At 40.0% G+C, this 19,817-nt stretch overlaps 1 protein-coding gene across 1 annotated transcript in view; it reads left to right on the top strand.

Moving 5' to 3' along the window:
* ADAMTS17 (ADAM metallopeptidase with thrombospondin type 1 motif 17) overlaps positions 1–19,817 on the top strand; it is a 196,480-nt gene that overhangs the window by 97,818 nt on the left and 78,845 nt on the right. Inside the window, exons 11-12 of the mRNA XM_074916879.1 lie at positions 13,121–13,222; positions 14,884–15,029. Coding sequence (XP_074772980.1) covers positions 13,121–13,222; positions 14,884–15,029 — 248 coding nt within the window. The remainder of the gene's footprint in view (positions 1–13,120; positions 13,223–14,883; positions 15,030–19,817) is intronic.

Raw genomic sequence — 19,817 nt, 5'->3', positions numbered from 1 at the left:
GTTGAACACGTGCAAGTCCTGGGAACGTGCTCTTAGTTTCACATTTGCTGTTTTATTTATTTTGGATTTGGAAACTAGCTAATATAAAACAATAAGAAAAGAATCTGGGTAGGTTGTATTTTCCAACTCCATCAAGAAAATACAGACCACCAGGACTACTGTACTGGAAGCAAAGTATTAGAATATAGGTCTGTAAAGAAAACCCCAGATCTACCCAGGATGATTCAAGTTCTTCCACTTGTGTGGGTGTCACCCAGCTTGACTGCTCTTGGAATAGATATTTGCTATTTCCCTTGTGCGATAAAAAACATTCTGTTTCTGGATAGTCCAGTGCCTAATGAGAATGTCAGCCTACTGGTAGGTGGTCAGCATTTCTCATGGAGAAATTGCATGTCCAGCCTGGAATTGCTTCAGGGACAAGTTGCTTGCCAGAATAACAAGCCAACAGGCACTGTTCTTCTCTGTGAGATACAGACAGCAGGTGTTTGTGTCTCCCAAGATCTTTCACCAGTCTTCTTATCTGACATCTTTAGACCACAATTAAAACTGTTTTCTTTTCCTCCATCACTCCTTTAGTATCTCCCACAGAAAAGTGTATTTTGTGAGGACTTCAATACTTTATAATGAAAAGCCTTGTAAAACTTCAACAGATTAAAACCAACTTGCAATCACTTATTTAGAAGTATTTTTCTGTTACAGAGTTAGCATTCACACTGTGAAGTTTTGGATCAAGTATATCACACGCCATTAATTTAAGTAAATATTTGCATCCTGTTATGCTACTCTGAATTGGCATTTGAAGGCAATGAAAGGAAATTCTTTAGAGGAAATGATCAGCTTTAATTTTTAAACCTTCAAAGTTTGTGTTCTTTTCACCTTTGTGTTTCTCATGCCTCATCTGCAGAATGCTTGTATCGTAAGTCTCAAAGCTGTCTACAAAAATATGAACCCAAAAAAAATTGGCACTAGTCATTGGCATTAGCTGTAGAAATTATTGGCAAATATAGCTGTCTCCTCTTTTAGCCAATGGTAATGTGGTATTTTTAATTCAATAAAGTATTAAAAAAATCCAAATGTAAAAGTAATAAACATCTGACAGTAAATATTTGTTACAAAAAGGAAATAAACTTCAGGAAATGAGCCTGCTCAATCTTTTTGTGATTACGTGTGTCTACTGTCTATTTTCTTATTTAATAGAAGAGTTACATTATAACATTTCGTTGGAGATAATTGAGCTACATAATTGTGTCAGGCAAACTAGAGGACCTGTATTCAAAAATGCCATAAAATTTGGTTTTAGAGCAAATTTCAGAGATTAGATGAATCCAAAATTTCCACATTTTTGAGAAACTGCAGAAACTTCCAGTGCAGTAAGCTCTTTCCCTTAAAGGTATCAAAGCCTGCATTTTTAATGGAATGTGATCTCCTTTGCCTTCGCAAAGAGTCAGGTGCCTAACTGCTTGGCAGTGTCTGGACCTCGGACACTGGTCCAACTAGATAGTTAATCCATGAATATTCAATCTTATCTGGATGTTTCCGATTGTGTCTCCGAAATTCTTCTTTCATGTTTGTTTTTAATGATAACTCAGATGCCCTAGTACAAAATAGTAGCCCTCAGAATTACAAGTTTGCCAAAGCAACTATTCTGCAGCTCTTCTGCTCCATATTTGCAGAACAAAAATGAAAACATATAAGGTAGGCTCAGCTTTACATATGTTATACCTCTTAATGTTCCTTTTTAATTTGATTGGTTGCTGCATCTACATTCTAATATACTGTAATTTTAAAAAATGAACTAATTAACAGCATGAGTATGTGACAATCAGATTAATTGTAGCCTATTGTTGTAATCTATGACCTCCAAGATGTATCATTTAAGATCTGGTTCTGTAATGTCCATGTTAGGTAAGATTTACTAGTGCATGTCACCTGTTTAAAGAGCTGTGGAATCAGGCTTTTAGGCAGGGAACAATCAATTTCTCTTTGTCTGAAAATCACCGTTTCTATTATGATACTCTATGAATAATAAATGGCAAGATGACCTGCCAGCCCCTTGAGGGAATGCAAGTCCATTTTGGTGCATGCTCTGCTCATAGTTTTATTGGTTTGAGATACATCCAGGTGGCTGGTTTTGGATTAACTTTAATCTGAATATTAGATGGATGAGTCCTTGCTTATCATCAGGAAAGTAAATGTTTTCATGGCTTCGTGAAAGAATTAGTTTTGATCTGAGGAACGGAATAAGATAATTGAAGTTGGACAGTTCTCAAGTGAGATGATTTCACATATGATAATGAATATCTCAAGACCCTTCAGTAGTTCTCTGTTCATATCTGTTACATAGTTTTCTCCAGTAATATGGAAAGGGATTAAATGTGCTTTCACACGGTGCTTTCTGTTAACCTTTCCCATTGCAAATGTTAAGCATTGTCTGATCAGTGAGAACGCTTAGCAAGACACACAAATGTGCTTCTGTCTTACCAGCCATGCTGCCTGTTTTCAGGTGGGAGGCTGCATGGTCATGTCCCTTTGCAGTGCTAGAAGAGCTTTTGGCCCGCCTAGAAGTTGGCCCAGTGATCTTTATTTTGAGCGAGATAAGCTGCTTTTAGCAGAAATTAAATAGATGATCATGTCATTCTCAAGCTCTGAGCAAAATCGTGATATGAGTTGTGGAAAATACTGAACTGTAACACACCATTGACACCGCACAGTGCATTATCGGTGTTCCCCAAACACGGAGATCTTTTGGGATTCTGGATGCTAAATGTTGACGTGGAGTCCAGGGCTAACATGGTAGGTTGTGCAAATTACAGGAAATTCAACCTGTCTGACCTCGGCTCTTCAGATCCACATTGCACTATGAATTGAGTATTGTGAATTCCTTTGACCCTGTGCAAAAGGAAGCAAAAACCTTCCACCCCACTCAAGCAATGAAGGCTTCTGCAGAGAGCAGACTTTGTCCCTTTCATTTAGCAGTGCTGTCAGTGAGAGGAATAGCACAGATGGCTTGTGCTGAATCTCTCACAGAGCAGAGATGGTGTTTCTCCACCAGAAATGCGTAAAAACGCTTTGTTCATAACCTCACATGAAAATATGCTGTGTGTTTAATCAGAACACTGGGTTTATTTTTCAGACTGGCATGCCTGCGAACAGAGGCTTTTGCACTGAAATTATATTTATGGAAAAAATGTGATTTCTATCTCTTGTATCCAGTGTTTGGCTTTTTGTTTTATATGCCTTTTGGCTTATTTATTATTAACACATTTTTGCGGGTTTTTACATAACCATTATCTTTCAGTATTGTTTTGAGTCAAAACTGTGCTTAGGCTAAAATGGCATGTGGGAAGAGATTAGCCTTGCTACAAAGAGATTTTTTTCGGGAAAAGGGACACTGTCAACTCGGATGTAACCAGGAATGTGAATTTTGACATGACACTGGTTCTGGAAAAATTAAAACAGCTAGAATTGGCTCTAATAGGTTTTTTTTAAGTTAAACTTGTTTTTTTAACAAATAGAGGTATCACCCAGTATCTGCAAGCTATGAATCAGCAGCACAGAAAGAGGGCAAAGTTGATTGTAAGCCATAGGAGACTGACTATATTTCTGGACTAAAATGGAAAAGGAGAGGAACCAAAAAATAAAGTAATGGAAAAGCAACAATTGTAATAGTCAAGTGGATTTTACATAATCCTTCAGTTTTTATATTTGATGTCATGGTGGTGAATATAGCTAAGCAACTGTAGGACTATGTGGTCTTGACCTTGCAAAGAGACTTGCAGAGTGGACTTTTGGACTCCATGCATGGGAATCAATGGGCCTCTGTCTGTTTTTTCTTTGCAGGGTCATTTGCAAGATCCAGACAATGATAGTAAGCCCTATTATTTAGTAATGTATAGAAAATTTACAAGAACATGGTAATTAGATTGAGAGCTGATTTATGCTGAAAATAATAGGTTGCATTGTCATTTTCTGTACAACCGGGGACTTTGTCTGCATAATTTTCCATTACACACTTTAACGTTTATGTAAATATAACAGTAAATCTGGAAGAGGATGGGTTTGGTTTTCTTGAGGCTTACAGGATAGAAGCCTGGCAATTCTAAAATAAAATGAGAAGATTTTCTTTTTTTAGAAGTAAAGGTAACAATTTACTTAATTGCCATGCTTTATTTTATAGTTTTCCTAATGTAGGTTGTTAAAATTCAGACTATTTTCATGTTGCCTGTTTCATATGAAACTGAAGTGTCCTATTTCACTGCTTCTGTATGTTGCAAAAAGATCTTTTTCTCTTTATTTTCAGTGGAAATACTTTTTGTTTAAGAGAGAGAAATAAAGAGGGAGAAGCAGAGTTCCTGCCTGGGCAGCACAGCCCAGTTTACAATTATTGGAATGCTTCAGAAATTTTTGTACGTGTTTCAGTTTGGAAGATGGTCAAAACACATTCTGGTGCAGTGGTTTAAAGAAAAATAAAAAGAGAGAGGGGAACCAAAATAAAATGATAAAAATACAATGTGGAAATTTAAGAATATAAAAATAATAAACTCTTAAAAATAATACAGAGTGTCTATTAAGAATCAAGCACTTGAGCTTGGAAATCCTACATTTCTTACTAAAGCACAAGAGGAGGGAGAAAGAATTAGTGTAGCCTTGTGATGTGGCATCTACAGCTGAAGTTTGAACTTAACTAAATTAGCCAAAATGCGATTGAGTATCAGCCTGAAAATAGTGTATAACAAGCTTGAAGGGCATTCAGACCTCTCCCACTGGCCTTCTGGGAACTTCCCATCTGCAAAACACTTCAAGAGAAAACTCCCATAATCTTCACAACCACTCTGAACAGTGTGTGTACCTATCTGTATTTATTTTACTGTCCCTTCCTTCTCTTTTTCCATGGCCAAAACCCACAATCTGTAATTTCATTCTTTTAATTTCCCCCCCCTCCCCCCCCCTTTTTTTTTTTTTCTTTTTCTAATGGACAACACTGCCTGTTGTTTAAAAGATCAATACTTTCCTTACCCTGCAATCAGGTGTTAAGGCCTGGGGAGTTCACTGGAAGTTACTGAGTGAACATTACTCTCACTGAAAACATTAAGAGATGGGTGTTGCAAAGTGCAAGGTCAGAGTTTCAGGCTTTAAGTTGCAAACACAGTGTTACATAGAAGTGATCAGATTGATTATGAAACTTGCTGGAAGCTCTTGCCCTCCCTTCATCATGGACAGATACCTTCTTCTGAGCTAGATGGTAGCACAACTCACAAGCCTTTTCTTGGTGGGCTGTGTGTAGTATGGCCCTCAGAGCAGCACTTAACACACGGCATGTACAATACCATGCTAATATAGCCGCTGTGGTTGTGACATAGCTGATTAGCTAGAGCTCTTTTAAGTGTACTGAGGTCGAAATGGTAATAAGTTAAAGTACAAAATTTCTAACATTTAATACAGAGGAGTGACTCTGGTCCAGTGCCTTGCACTGCATGTTTCTACTTCTTCCAGGTTTGACCACATAAGGATACTTCCGTGATTTCTTCAGCTGATGTAACATGTCTGGTGGAATTCTCTCACTTAAGGTGCTGAAAATTAGGCTCAGCAAAGCTGAAGAGCACATACAGCAAGAAAGAATTCTGTGTTGGTAGGAAGGTGGACAAAGCTTATCTTTCTCTACTTGAATTTCTATGTGTCTATGAATCATAGACCCACAGGAGCTAGTTTCATGAATGCCCTAAAGGCACTGAAAAGATTAATATTTAACAAAGTCTGCTTTGCCGTAAAATTAGTTTGTGGTCTCATTAATACTGTCTTTCCAATCTCTTTCTTTTGACTATTACTTTAATTCGAGGTTATATGAAAAAATTAAACAGAACTAGTGCTTCGCACAGAAGTACTTTAGGCAGGGAGAAGGCATTTAGTTTGCCTTGAGAGCACCAGAAATTGCTAAAACTGGAGACAGTCTCAGGGAAGCTGTGTGGTTTTCCAGAAGCCCTGAGCTTCTACCAGCTTTGAGAGGTTGCCCTCCTTGAACTATTTCCAGTCAGGCATCTCAAACCACTCTTCGCTTCTTAAAATACTGGTTTCTTGTATCTCCCCCAGATTGGAACAATTTCTGGATACTGCATTGCACATTTCCAGTGTAAAAGTAATTAATTCCAGTTTAACTTCATCACAGGAAAGGCTGAAGAGCTTGCAGTAGGCGAAACCCCTCTCAGAAGAAGAATTTTTACATTTCTCTGTCTCTTACCATCTACCCTGCAGAGCCATTCATAGAGCCCTAGGAGCAGTTTTAATATGAGAGCTGATGGCACACGTGGCAAGAGATCCCTTCTGCATCCACTGTAGAGAGGTCAGGGCTCATCATCCTCTCTGTAAGTGTGTTTTGGGCAGTTCTTGAATAGCCTGGTTTTGCTTTTGCTAACATTATCAAAACATGAATGCTCTGGATTTTTCTAATCCTTTGGCTTTCATCTGCTCTTAGAAAGGCTGTTTGACTGAAGATTATAACCAGTTAATTTCATTCAGACCTTAGACATCCAAATCTGTCTGTGGTGAGAAGTGTTTTGTGGTAAGTTACTGTTAAGGAAGCTGACAGATATTTTATCTTTCTTCATGAAAGACAAAGGGAAAACATTCTTATGTTTTAATTGTAGATCAGAAAAGCCCTTGGCATCACCCCATATATATATATAAGGGCACATTCCATATGGGGTCCCTGTGTTGGTAGTTGGAGTGATGCATAGCAAGCCATCTAGCTCAGAGAACCAAACCCAGCATGACACTCTTCATGTTTGCTGGGTTCAGTTTGTTTTGTTTTCTCTGATACAGAACACGAACAAATCTCGGAAATGACTATGTTAAATTTTTTGTACCATTCTACAAGGAAAAGAGTAGCACCGGAAAGCAGTTAACTCTCAAGGACCATTTCCTTAAGAGTTCTTTAACTGCCAAGGGCCATTTCCTCAAGAGTTAAAACAATGCTATTGATTTTATTGTTGGTGACTTTCCACTCTCAAGTTTTGATGAAGAGGCCATTCATTGAGTTAATGGAGTTACAGTGATTAAAAAAACTAATATAAAGGGGAATCTAATATAAAGGGGAATCAACTCTAAATTTATTTGTTGACTCCAAGCAGGCAGGTTATTGGCTGTTCATCCAAAAAGCATAATGTGCACATATGTTTCTGTGTGTTCTTGAAGGAAAGAGGTGATCACCAGGTAGTGAAAATAGGGAAATGTTTTTTAAGAAACCTTTTCTAGTTGCATATATGATTAGTTTGCATAATAGTCTGAGATGCTTTCTGTCCAACAATAAAGATCCATTCTTCTTTGTCATTAATGAATAAAATTACACATTATGAATTTGTGGGATTGTTGCCCAGTTTTATCAAAATGAGACGTTAGTAGATATTGACTATTGCCTGAATATTCTAGGCTAGTCCTTATGATTCTTTATCAAGCCTTCCCTTGACTTCTGGATCATTTGGACAGATAGACAGATGCTTCCGCTATTTGACCTACCACTTGTTCCTTGGAATATGAGCTCTAGAGAAAGGTCAACAGCTGGCCACAGATACATGTATCCAAACTTCACAGTTACCTTTTCTGGGGTAGCACATGTCTCTTTCAAAAGTGCCTTCCAATTTTACAGGATTCTGATTTTGAGCAATTTTCATCTAGTTTTCAACAGCAAGAAGCTCCATCTAATTAGCAGTAGCAAACAACAGTGGTCACCTCCATTGTAGAATGTCAGTTTATGCACCCAAAATTAAAGGCAGCAACAGTGTAGAAATTGGGGGCATTGTTTTTCCCACCTTGTTGTGTAAAGAATTCCTCCTCACAAGCATGCTGTGAGGCTTCAGGAACACATAGTGTTTTGAACAGGAAGGCGTGTGTAAATTGTGTGTTTATTATGCTTAATGGGTGTTAATTAGGATTCTCTTTATAAACATATTTTCTTTCACGGTTAGCTACATGCCAAGCCAAAACCTTGGCAAAAGAAAAGAGATCTGATACTTCATTGAAAGGCAGCCTATTTATAAGCGTGCCTGTGTGCTATGTGGTCTCTTGCTCCTCTTCCTTAACAATATTTACTCTTTCTAAGTCCTTCTTCATAATCCCCTCATTGGTTTCCTAGTGGTTTAATTCTCCTGCTAGATATAAGAGGTTCCTCTTTCCAGAGGGCAGTAGGCAGCAGGAGCAAATTCATTCTCAGGAGAAATGTTTCTTTTTTTGAATTAATCCAAGGTGAGGGAGTGAATGTGTAGGGGAAGAACTAGCTTCTGCAGGGTTGTTCCCTGATGGGAAGAACATCTTTATTCAGTGGCTTCTCTGGATGCTTTGGAGTTTTGGAAGCTCCCCCCTGTAGGTATTAATCTGAGGCTTTGAGACAGGGATGTATTGTGAGCCCTTTCTTCTCACTGAGACCACGTGAGGTCACTGGGCAGAATCACGCTGATTTTAGTAAGAGTGGTGATGCAAAGCTAGCCCAGAAACTAGCAGATTCTAGACTTACTGCCTGTGGGCAAAGAGCTGGCTGAACTAATTCTGGCTCCTGCTCATTTCCAGCTGCAGCACTGAGTTAAAGAACCTAAAATAGATTGCTTCCCTAGAGCCGCATGTGAGTGGTCGTAGCACTTCACACGCTGCGAGTCTGTGCTGGCACACGTGGGATGGAGTTACATGTAAGGTAAACACCGACTTCAGAAACAGTATGTGATGTGAAAAAGTATGAAAAGCTGTGAAAGGTGGGGAGGCCCATAGCCAGACATGTTCCTGGGGGTATCCCAGAGTTGTTTCTGGTTTTACCCTGAAGTTTAGCTAGAGCAGGCAGGGTGAGCCTGTGGCTGTGACACTGAGCACAGGACTGCAGACTCTGAGCAGCGTTTGTGCTTGTGTCCCAGCAGACTTTCAGCAAGACATTTAATCCCTTTCTTTTCCTCATCTTCCCACCTTTAACAGAGGGATAAAGCTTCCTTTATCTCCAAGCTCCTAGGAGTCTGTTTAGACTGCAAGTCCTTTGAGGAAGAGAAAACAGTAAGGCCCCTTTCTCAAACAGATGCCATTATAATACCTGTAATTGGAAGCGTTGTTCACCTGCCGAGCAGATATCTCCTAGCTTGGGAGTTTCCGGACTGTGACCTCTCTCAGGAGTGGTTTCTAACAGCTGTGCAGACAAGTTTTCCTATCTTCCAGGAGTTTTTGAGAGTCTAAAATTTGTACCTTTATAAAAATTCCATTTATTTCGATTTTTAAATTTTATTTTCTGTCCGTATAAATTCTTTAGTGGTTCAGGTGAACAAGCATTTCAATTGAAAAAAAAAAAAAAAAAAAAGGAAATTTAAATTTTTATTGAAATACCACTTTTCAACAACCATCCCACTTCTTTAAAATTTTGTTTTGCTCTTGGATATATTTCAGACTGGGAGCTGATCCAAAGATGACCTTTCCCTACAGACAGTTTCAACAAATCAATATTTTTCCAGTGAAAAATACCTATCATTGGAAAATCCTAACTGGCACTTTTTGAATGCTGCAGGGAAGACTTTGCAGGCAGAGACCTGCTGTCTAAAAGCTGGTTGCTGAATTTACAATTAGCAGTAATACAGCTCTTTTGATGGCTTCTTCTATATCAGTATAAGCTCTGAACTGCCACTCATATACAAGCAACTTCGTTTCAAGTCCTGCCATTTCTCACTTTGATATTTCCCCACAAAGCTGGCTATTTAACTATTAAAAAGTCAGTCACTGTGACTGGTTAGCTATAGGACTGTTTAATGGGGATTTTTGTTTGGGTTTCTATTGTAGCTGAGGAGGTTATATGATCTCTTTTGAAATGAGCTATTAACATGATAAAACATCTTGGGAACACACAATACCAAATCTTTGCTGGGGTATCTGAATGCTGTATTAAATACAGGGGACTGCACTAATGAGCATTTGAGCTTTGTAGTGGTATGGCACTAGAACACAGAGCTGAAGCACAGTTACCAGATTTTTCTGTAACTGTTTCCTGAAATATGCTTTGCATTTAGTATTCTGTATCAAGCACAAGGATACTATAAAAATCCTATGTTTTCTGTACCTCAAAGATGGGAAATTTCAGGAAGGTTGGTGTTGCTAAGAGATTTTTCCTTTATTTATCTCCCTGTGTGTGTGCATGGATGTGTATACATGTATATATAGGCACAAACATATACATATACCTGGACATCTACACATACACACATGTGTGTGCATATCTGCACCCTCTGTGTCCGTAGGCTGGGCTCAGTTCTGTAGTTCTGCTGGTACAGACACACCTGTGGAGGTTATCTGTGCCCATTGCTTCCCCCAGGCCATGGCTCCTACCTGGGCCTGTTAGCTGGCTTTATCACCTTCCATGTGCTTGTGGGCTATGGAGGAATTCTGGCTGGCAACCAAAATTGTACAAAAAGCTGCTTCATTTTTATGACTTTCTCTTTTCACCATACCCCCTTCCTCCTCCCAGTTTTACATCAAAGAGGAGAATTTAACCCTGACTGATTTACATGCAGTTTACAATCCAGGGACTTGAAGCTGAAGCTTAACAAATACTGGCCTTGCATAATGCACAGATATTTAGCACGGTGCTCATATGTGTCTAGAACAACTTTAGGGATGCAGTGAATTCCATTGCATCTTCACCCAGGATGTCTTTCTGACAGAAAGCAGAAGCAGAGGGTTTCCTTCTGAAACCACTGGGCAAAATTCCTGTCTGGGTCATTCAGGAGATGAGGCTGAAGGGTTTCTCATCACATTCTGCTCTGAAGCTTTGTGGTTATATGTTAGAAAGAGGCTGAAGCCTAGCAAAGTAGAAATACTTGCTATCTGCACCCTTCATCTCTGCAGCTTCCCTTCATTTTACACATCGGTATTCCCCAACCACAGTTTGAAAGGAGGCATTGCTGGTGGTCCTTTCAGAAGATCACTGCCCACAGTCACCAAGGGAGAAGAGAGAGTCCAGACTGTCAATTAATTCCTGAACTTGACTTAACAGTAGCAACATTTATAGGTCACCAATAAAATTATTTGTAATGACAAAGAAGCTGTTAGAGTTTAGCAAGTATGTCATGTTCATAGACTGCATTTAATTGTGCCCTGTAGCTAGATGTGGCATGCCCTGCTTCTGTGGCTAGAACCTCCTGTGATACCTTCCACTTAGTTGTGTGACATGCTTTTAACATATCTTAACTGCTTTTGAATCCTTTCTAATCGTCCATATGTGTAGTCTTAATATAAAGACTAACCCATCACCTTCAGATCTCAAGGAGTTAAGACACGCAAGGGTGCTGTAGCTTTACAACTAGGAAACAAGCATCCTCTCAGAGCTGTAAGTTTGGTATTTCAGGGAAAAGCCTTTTCAATTTAAGTGCTTTATTGCCTAGTGTTTTTTTCTGTAACAGTTGCAGATGGTTAATTGATGAACTTTTTTATTTTAGAACTCTCCAGGAAAGGTGGGGGTTTGAGAATCTGGGCATGTCAGTGTGGAACAATTGATTTCTCAGTAATTGATTTTCTGTGAAATCTCTGGCTTGTCAATTCTTCTGCCTCAGTATACCTATTTGTAAAACAGTATGTGATGCCCTTATGGGTAATTGGTGCTTAAGTGCTTTCAGAGCTGTGGGTAAACCACTAATTAGTCACAGTCATTTAGTCAAAATTACTAAAGTCTGATATTTTCCCATATGCTCTATTAGTTTGGGGAAAATGTCTTGAAAATTCATTGATTTAGGTTTCCCTAGTGTATTTGCTGTTGTTTGTTTGACGATGACTTTGTGTTGTGGTTAATACAGATGTTGCTTAACTGTGCCGTCTGCTTCTAGTTTTTATGAATGTTCTTCTGGTTTAAATAGTGCAAAATCCTCTTTCCAGAAAGAAATGTGGAAATAAAACAGGATGCAGATACTGCTGTGATAACTATTTGTTTCAGAATGTTCTACATCATCACTCTTGGTATTTGGATTTATCTCGTCTGCACCCTCTGCCGTACAGATCTATTTTATATAGACATACCAACATGCATGTACATAAAACACACATGCACCCACAGTCTCTTACATTACATTGTGAAAGAACCATAAGGTTGAAGCATGTTGACTCAACTATTTAATGAGGTGCAATAAATCTTGACAAGACCAGCTGGCACTAGAGTCAGGCTTCTCATCTTTTTACCATTACATTGAAACGTGAACAATAGTGGAAAGAAATGTAACTCTTCTTTTTCTTCTTTTGGTATTCAGATCTGTAGCAATGTATTGAAATCATCCACTTTCATGGAATGCAAGGCACGGTGGGTGCTGTGGAAAATGTTAACAATGTAAAGGCCCTTTTTCCTCGTTCTTTTTCTCAAATTCTGAAAATGTATTGATCTGACAGATCACGCAAGTGTGGTCAGCATTAATATCCCTGCAACACACATTGACTGAGCAGAGCAGCAGTGTTGAGTAATGATACCCGGAATGTGTTTTAAGTCTGGTAGCGAGTTGTGCTGTACCTCTTGCTGCCCTTGCCCTCACATCTCACTTCTCACCTTCTCTAGCACATTGATCTCTAGCAGCTACTTCTCACCACCAAAACTGTACTAACTTTGCCCCTGCCTGTCACCAGGCTTCTCTGCACCATGAAATCCTTTCCTCTTTCTCATTCCACCTTAAGATCTTCTTCTCCCAAGGGGCATTGCTGTCTGATTATAGCTACAACCAGGTCTAGCAGGGCTAACTCTGTTACTTAAGTATCTTCTTAAAAAATAGAAGTAATTAAGTAGCTTGGACATCTAAGCATGTGGCATGGTTCCAAAGCACCCATCTTGGCTTCCCAAATAGGATTCTTTTTTAATGGACCAGATTTATTATTATGAAAAGAAATCTGCTTAAATAATAGACTACTTGTTTGGGGTGGGTTTTGTTCCTGACAGTGGCATCTATCAATCACTTTTATGTTTCCAGCCCAACCACTTAATGCCGATCTATCCTCAAAAAAATAATTGCTCCCAAACCAACTAGATGCCTCTGGATTCACTTGAGAAAGACTGCCTGAGCTTTGAAGTGTATCCCATAATGATAGCTGACATCTCCAAAAGTAATAACTGCACCTCATTGCTTTGTCATTACAGCATTTGATGTGTGCTGGGCTCTGGTGCCTGGTGGAAGGAGATACATCCTGTAAAACGAAGTTGGACCCGCCACTGGATGGCACTGAATGTGGTGCAGACAAGGTAATCAAAATGCTCAGTAGCAATCACTTTGTTTTTTCCAGCATTGTCTGTGAAATAATGTTTCCAAGATGTTCAGTATTTACCATAAACCCATATTTTATACTGATTCTGTTATAGAAACTGCTCAATTAACAGCTGGATTGGGTTAAGTCTCTCTGATTTTATGTTATGTGTATTTCAGTAGCCCCTGGAGACCTCAGTAGTCAAGTCCTGGTGGTCTAGGCATTCTACAAATGGTGCAGGAAGACCCCATGCCTCACTTTAAGTGCACAGTCTGAGTACCCTGTGAGTCATGTTAGGTAGTAGCTCGCTCCTGTCACCTCATTCGTTGCTGCTGGTGCTGTTTCATGAGTGAGGTGAATCTTCAGTGTAGCTAAGGTGGTAGTAGTGTTCTTGGCTATATCTGAGGTAGCGAGTGTGGAGAGCATTTAGGCTGACACTTGGGGAGTGGAGAAAGATGGGGAAAGAAAAAGGGTCTACTTAAAAAACCTAATAGTTTCTAAAAGTAGCTCAAAACATGTTGAGCTCAAATTAGGTGATGTTCAGTTACTTTTGAAGCATCATTTGCTGTACTGTATGTATATATTCAGATGGCTAAGGCATATTGTTATAAGAAACACAAAACAAACTCTCAGATTAGTAGATCTCCCTCCAGTGAAAATCACCATTCCAGTAACTGGCTTCAATGCCACAAGGGTGGGAGTTATGGAGGCTCAGCTGCTGCCTCCCAGCTGACCTACTGTGCTAACAGAAGTTGACTACTTTAAGTGAACATGTTTAACCTCTGAGCTGGGCTGTGCTAAGTGGTATGTGGTATGTAAATGTATGTGATTGATTCTCCCAGTGCAGATGATAATTTGTTAGGCTATAAAGGAACTTGACTGGTTTGGTAACTGCCAGCCCCCTACTTACTGGTTTTGGATTCTAAAATTTTTTGCATGTTGTATGGTCAGGGAGGTAAGAAAAGGTAAAATTATGAAGTTTGTTGCTAAAATCAAAGATTAGAGACCTTTTCTTTGCTTGCAAATAAAGATAAGCAATGGCAAGAAAAGCTGTGTCCTGGAAAGCATGACAAGGAAACTGAGACAAAGGATTTTTAGATGTATGTTTTTCTAACTACAGGAGTCCTGGTGATTCTTTCATAAGACTGCTTAGCAGTGCTTACTCTATCATATCCTGGACAGAGCAGGAGAATAGGCCAAGTTTGCTGCTTGGTCAGGAGCCAGTCAATTCTATTAGAATCAAAGGTTGTTTGGGGCTTTATCCAAATTAGGTCCAAAATACCTCAATTATTTTGTACATACTGGGAATACTGTTGATGAAGACATTGCTTTAGGGTATAATTTCTTGGACTCAGTTTCTGTGAAGAGTGTGGCTTTAAGTCTTAGCACTTAGATAATTATCTGCTTTATAAAGCAAGTGGCTCAATTCTGTGATTATTGTTTTTAATGACAGAACTCCCTTCAGGGGTTCATTGAGGGTGACAAAAATTTCCATGTTTCACCTCCTCCCTTTCTTCTTCTCCCGCCTCCATCTCACTGAAGCCTTGAGTCTCTAGGGCTTGTTGTAATCTCTCAAACATCCTTTTATGTCCACCTGTGCAGAAATATTTGCAAGATCAGGGCTTCTTTCCAGCCTGTGCTAACACAATTGCATTTCAGTGGTGCCGAGCTGGGGAATGTGTCAGTAAAACTCCCATTCCTGAGCATGTTGATGGAGACTGGAGCATGTGGAGTCAGTGGAGCATGTGCAGCCGGACATGTGGCACAGGAGTGCGATTCAGACAGCGGAAATGCGACAATCCCCCGTAAGTCTTCACATCTTCACATCTCTTTTTGTATGTAGCACTTAGACAATCCTTGCTGCAAGAGTACAGTGAAGAAAGGGGCAACAGAGCTGTGCAGAGGACATGAGAGATTTCTTGTTCACAAGCACCAAAGACCAGGTCAAAGTTCTGGAGTGACTCGGAGTGAAGTAGGTTCTGTGGAAGTGGCTTGAAGTGTTACCATTTGAAGTGGCCCATTGCCCTGATTCAAACATAGCTACAGTTGAATTAAAAACATGCAGTTTGGCAGAAAAAAATGGTGCTGTGTTTGCTCTCCAGCACTGCAGTGAATGAGGAAGAATTGATCTGGATCTACAGACCAAGCTGAGCCAATATGTCTTAGAAATCAGTTTGGCAGCAAGTGCTGGCTATAGGCTTGGGAAGCGATAGAGTGTCCGACAGTGGTCATAGTGTCATACAGCTGTGTTGGTAAAGCACCTGGGGATACTCTGTACATCAGGATGTGCTGCATATGAAAAGAAAAGTTTTCCCGTACACAGAGTGCAGTGGGTGCTGTTTAGCTCCTGCCTAGTGACTACAAATAAGCCTATGGTCTCTGCTTGGGCTTGGATTTTTTTCTAATTCAGGAAGAAATATAAGTGTTGTTATCTCCCATGTGCCATGCTTCATCCCTCAGGTCAGCTGAGGCACATCTGGAAGTCTTTTCTTCTTAGGGGAAGCCTGAACAGGTTACCATGGTGGCCATTTATCTGACCACCCCTGTTTCTGTGCATTATAACTTCTGAGATGAGTGAAGGTGCTCACAATCTTGAGAGCAGCCCTCCAAGTTGTGTATCTCTAACTTTATTCACATTTCAAGGTTCTCTCTACAGACAAAGCACAGGAAACATTTCTTTTTAAATAGGGGCTGAAATTCTGGCTAGCAACATAGTCACTTTGAAGACATGCCTAGATGATGGATAGGCACATGCTGGCTGCTGCTCAGCTGTATTCATGTGAAAGGGATATTTTTGTTTATTCCTCTCCTTAAATAACGCTGAACTGCAATCGTATGTCTGTAATGTCCAGGCTTGATTTTTACCAGCTCATTTTCCTGAACAAGGGACTGAGCTGGTTTCTTTGCTGTCAGATACAAAAAGTCTCTTTAACCACAGTGCTGACCAAACCTAAATCCATTCATCATCGTTTCTTAAATTACAGGAAATGTGCCCTCCAAGATTGCACACTGATTTTAAAATTCTCTTGCTCATATACATTCTTGGCTGGGGATACACACGTGATCTTCTTTTGCTTCAAATTCCTGGCGTCAGCCCACTTCTGCAGCTGGTTTATTCACTGTCCAAAAATATTGGCTAAGGGATTTATCTTTTATTTTATATATATTTAGTCTTGGGATTTATTTTTTTTTTAACTGGAATCTCTACTCCTGCCAGCTGACTTTTGAGCCTGTGGGACTATCAGTATTTTTAAACCAGTTACTTCACTGTTTGATTTGGTTTTTCCTCTCTGTAATTTCTCCAAGTACTTGCATGCATTGCCTCCACACGGTTGTAAGGCAGTGTGTCATGAGCCAGTTTGCATGGGCAGAATTTTGAGTTTTGCTGCCTTGTGTTCTTGTCTAGGCTTTGGACTGTTGTTGTTCAGTGGGATTGAAGAGAAAACCACTGGCTTAAACAGAACATCAGAATGAGATCTTCACCCCTCCTCCAATCGCGTCTTGTCATATAAAAGGGTCATGGTAGTATAAATGGGCTTTGATTTCTTCACTTCCATTAGTGGGTGGATTCTCTTGTCATAAATACAGTGGAAGATGGCCATGAAGTTGTCCACTAGAAGATCTCACGTAGTCACTGTTTCAGGCGTGTGTCAGGGTGGGCTTGAATTACACTGTTTATTGGAAAACCCAGGCAGTGCTAGAGACCATGTTTTACAGGGCTTGGGACCTTTTGCAGAATCTAATAGAGATGATGCCCAAAGTCTTGGCCTCAGCATCTGGAAATGTAGAAGGGACACAAGGAAGAATCCACAAAAATGGAATGAAGCAGAGGAAAGGTATATGAACAAGTGCTAGGTAACCATTTGTGGGAGAACAGGGAGAGTGATTGTTATTGTTTTACTTCATCTTGCATGATGAAAACCCTCAGTATCCTGTTTAAACATGCCAAGAAGCCTATAATACTGAAATACTAATACTGAGGTCAGTTAATTAAAATATTACTGTCAGTAATTCTGCATTCCCTACCCAAACAGTAACAGAGCAGAACATAACGAGCATGGCAGAGCTGTGTCTTCTCCATTTCTCTGACTGCCTGTCCATGTTTGTTTATCTGCTTGTTCCTGAACCCCTTGACTGTATATTCTACTAGTGTTTTACTGGAGCTAGTCTAGTAGAAAGCAGCAACATACTACCAAATAAAATAGGATGCTGTTGGACAGAGTGTAGCTGAGGTGGGAAGGTCTTTGTTGTGTATATTGCTTTTTGTTGGATTACTGGGAGTAGAAACATCCCTCAGATCTGTTGGATGATCTGTTGTTTTGTGGCTGATGAGATGCATGCTTCCAATTCCTTAATTTTGACAGACACTACATCAGGAGTGGACTGTTTTACTCCTTAGTTAGAAATGGAAGAGAGGTCAGAGTGCTGAAGGGCTGAGCAGAGGCCAAAAGGCACAATGTTTCTGCAGCTCCCACTGACCAGGACTGGTGGGTGCTCAGGAAGTCTCTGTCTCCTAATGGATTTGGTTATTATTTCAGTACTGCCAGTGACCATTATTACCAAGAATAAGAGCTGCTTGCTTCCAGTCTGTATTGCCAAACTCATAGAAAGTCCCTCAGAAGTTAATGACATCTAAAGATTAAAGCCAAAGCAACTGCTGATGAGCACACTCCATAGCAGTCCTGCTGTGTCTCCTGTTCCCTGGGCATCAGCCTGATAATGTGCTCGAGAGAGAGCGCTCTGTTACTCTTCGGGTATTCTGACTGCTTGCTTTTTTGGGTTGGTTTTCTTTTTTTCCTGTGCATGTACACACAAACATGCAGAGTCTTTTATGTTCAATGACTACATTTCTTTTGCTGTAGCCAAAGAGATGGTCCTGGAACCAAAGTTTGTGTATCTGATGTCTTTTTGTGAGAGCAGGGTTCATGTGGGAGGAAGCCTGCGTCATGCTTCTAGTCATCTGGACTGAGTGTCTGTCTCTTCCAGCCTAAGGCAGCAGACACAATCCTCCCAGAAGATTTCTGCATCGATCTCAGCACATCTGCTGCCTTTCATGTGCCCATGACAGAGAAGAGGTGTTAGCAGTGCAAGCAGGCTTTTGTTTAGCTTGTTCTTCTGATGACTCTCTGTTACAGCATCACTGGAGATCAGCATTTCCATTAAAAACATTTCCATTAAAAACAAAACAAAACAAAACACTCTGGGATTAATGGAGCTACTGTAAAAATTTGATATAGGCTGAAATTTGGCATAAAGCTCTTCTACACAAAATCGGATGGTTTTGTTGCACCAAATGCTGAATTCATCATGTCAAGCAGAGGTAGGAAATCAAAGACCCAGTCCTATAGCCAGCATGTAAAAGAACAGGGCAACTCTTGCTAGGCTCACTGACACAAATAAATGATATACAATGAGGGCCTTGGTTTCTAATTAGTTGAGTGATATAACCTGATGTTTATTGCTCTTCTGGGAGGGAGGGGGGTAGAAGCTTTTGGAATGGACTGTCATACAACTGAAAGGTGAATTTGGCTGGAGTTGCTTTTTATAGCCATCCGTTAAAGAAAAGTAAGAACATGACTATCCGTCTTTGCTGGGGAGATAGTTATGTGTCAAATTCAGGAGAGTATCAGCAAGTAGCTAAAGAAATTATGTTAGGATGGCTAAGTCTTTTGCTTACTTGGGTTTTTTATTGGTGTTTTGTTTTGTAAAGAAAATATAGGTTGTTGAGAGTTTGAGATTTCCTTCTCTGGGGAACCATAAATAAGAATAGATTTAGCAGATGCTTAATCCTGATGTTGGATTAGTGGCCTTTCCTGCATGTTTAAAAAATAAATGTGTAAAATGGCATGGTTTTCATGGATGGAGATTATCTGCTGCACACATTTGTGTCTGGGCACCCTACTTACAGTATGTTATTTTAATTTCAAACTGCTGAAGACAGAGCCTTAGAGGACATGTGCTGAAGAGACCTTTGCTGTGTCCCCATTGTTAAGAGTGTTTGAGGCAGGGGGAAAGCAAATGGTGGGAAGAGAAAGGTGAAACGTTCTGGGTTGCCTGCTTGGTTGCTTGCTTCTGCCTTGGGTATTTGGTGTGATCCAAGGCACAGTAACATCACCTTGATGCCTCTAGGTTCCCTATTAAGAATATAAATACTTCATTTTAGTATTTGTTGTGGAACCACAAATGATCTTCTGAACTGCCTGGTTGTGCAAATATAAATAATACTTAGACTTTAGGTGTCACGCTCAGTTCACCTTCCAAAGCCTCTCCCTCACAAGTCACCATCAGTTAAGAAACTTGTCCCAGGTCACAGGAAAAGTTAGTCAGAGCTCAGGCCAGATGTCACGGGAGAACCCAGAATTTGGGAGTGCCTTACTTCGATTCCTTTTCCGAAACTGCTGGTACACACACACACACACACACACACATTCTCTCTGTCATTTGCCTGCTCCATCTGAAATAGGTTAGGACAGGAATGAATTGCTGTTGAAGTCAAAGAAGAAATTCAGGTCAGCAGTGCAAAATTAGTCACATCCCTTGGTTAGTGACCAGAATACAAACAGTTAAGCACTCTGTATCTTCTAAGAAGGCTG

This window comes from Athene noctua, chromosome 13, assembly GCF_965140245.1.
Source record: "Athene noctua chromosome 13, bAthNoc1.hap1.1, whole genome shotgun sequence".
Lineage (NCBI taxonomy): Eukaryota > Metazoa > Chordata > Aves > Strigiformes > Strigidae > Athene > Athene noctua.
The sequence above is the reverse complement of the archived record's forward strand: the minus strand, read 5'-3'. Positions and strand labels throughout refer to the sequence as shown.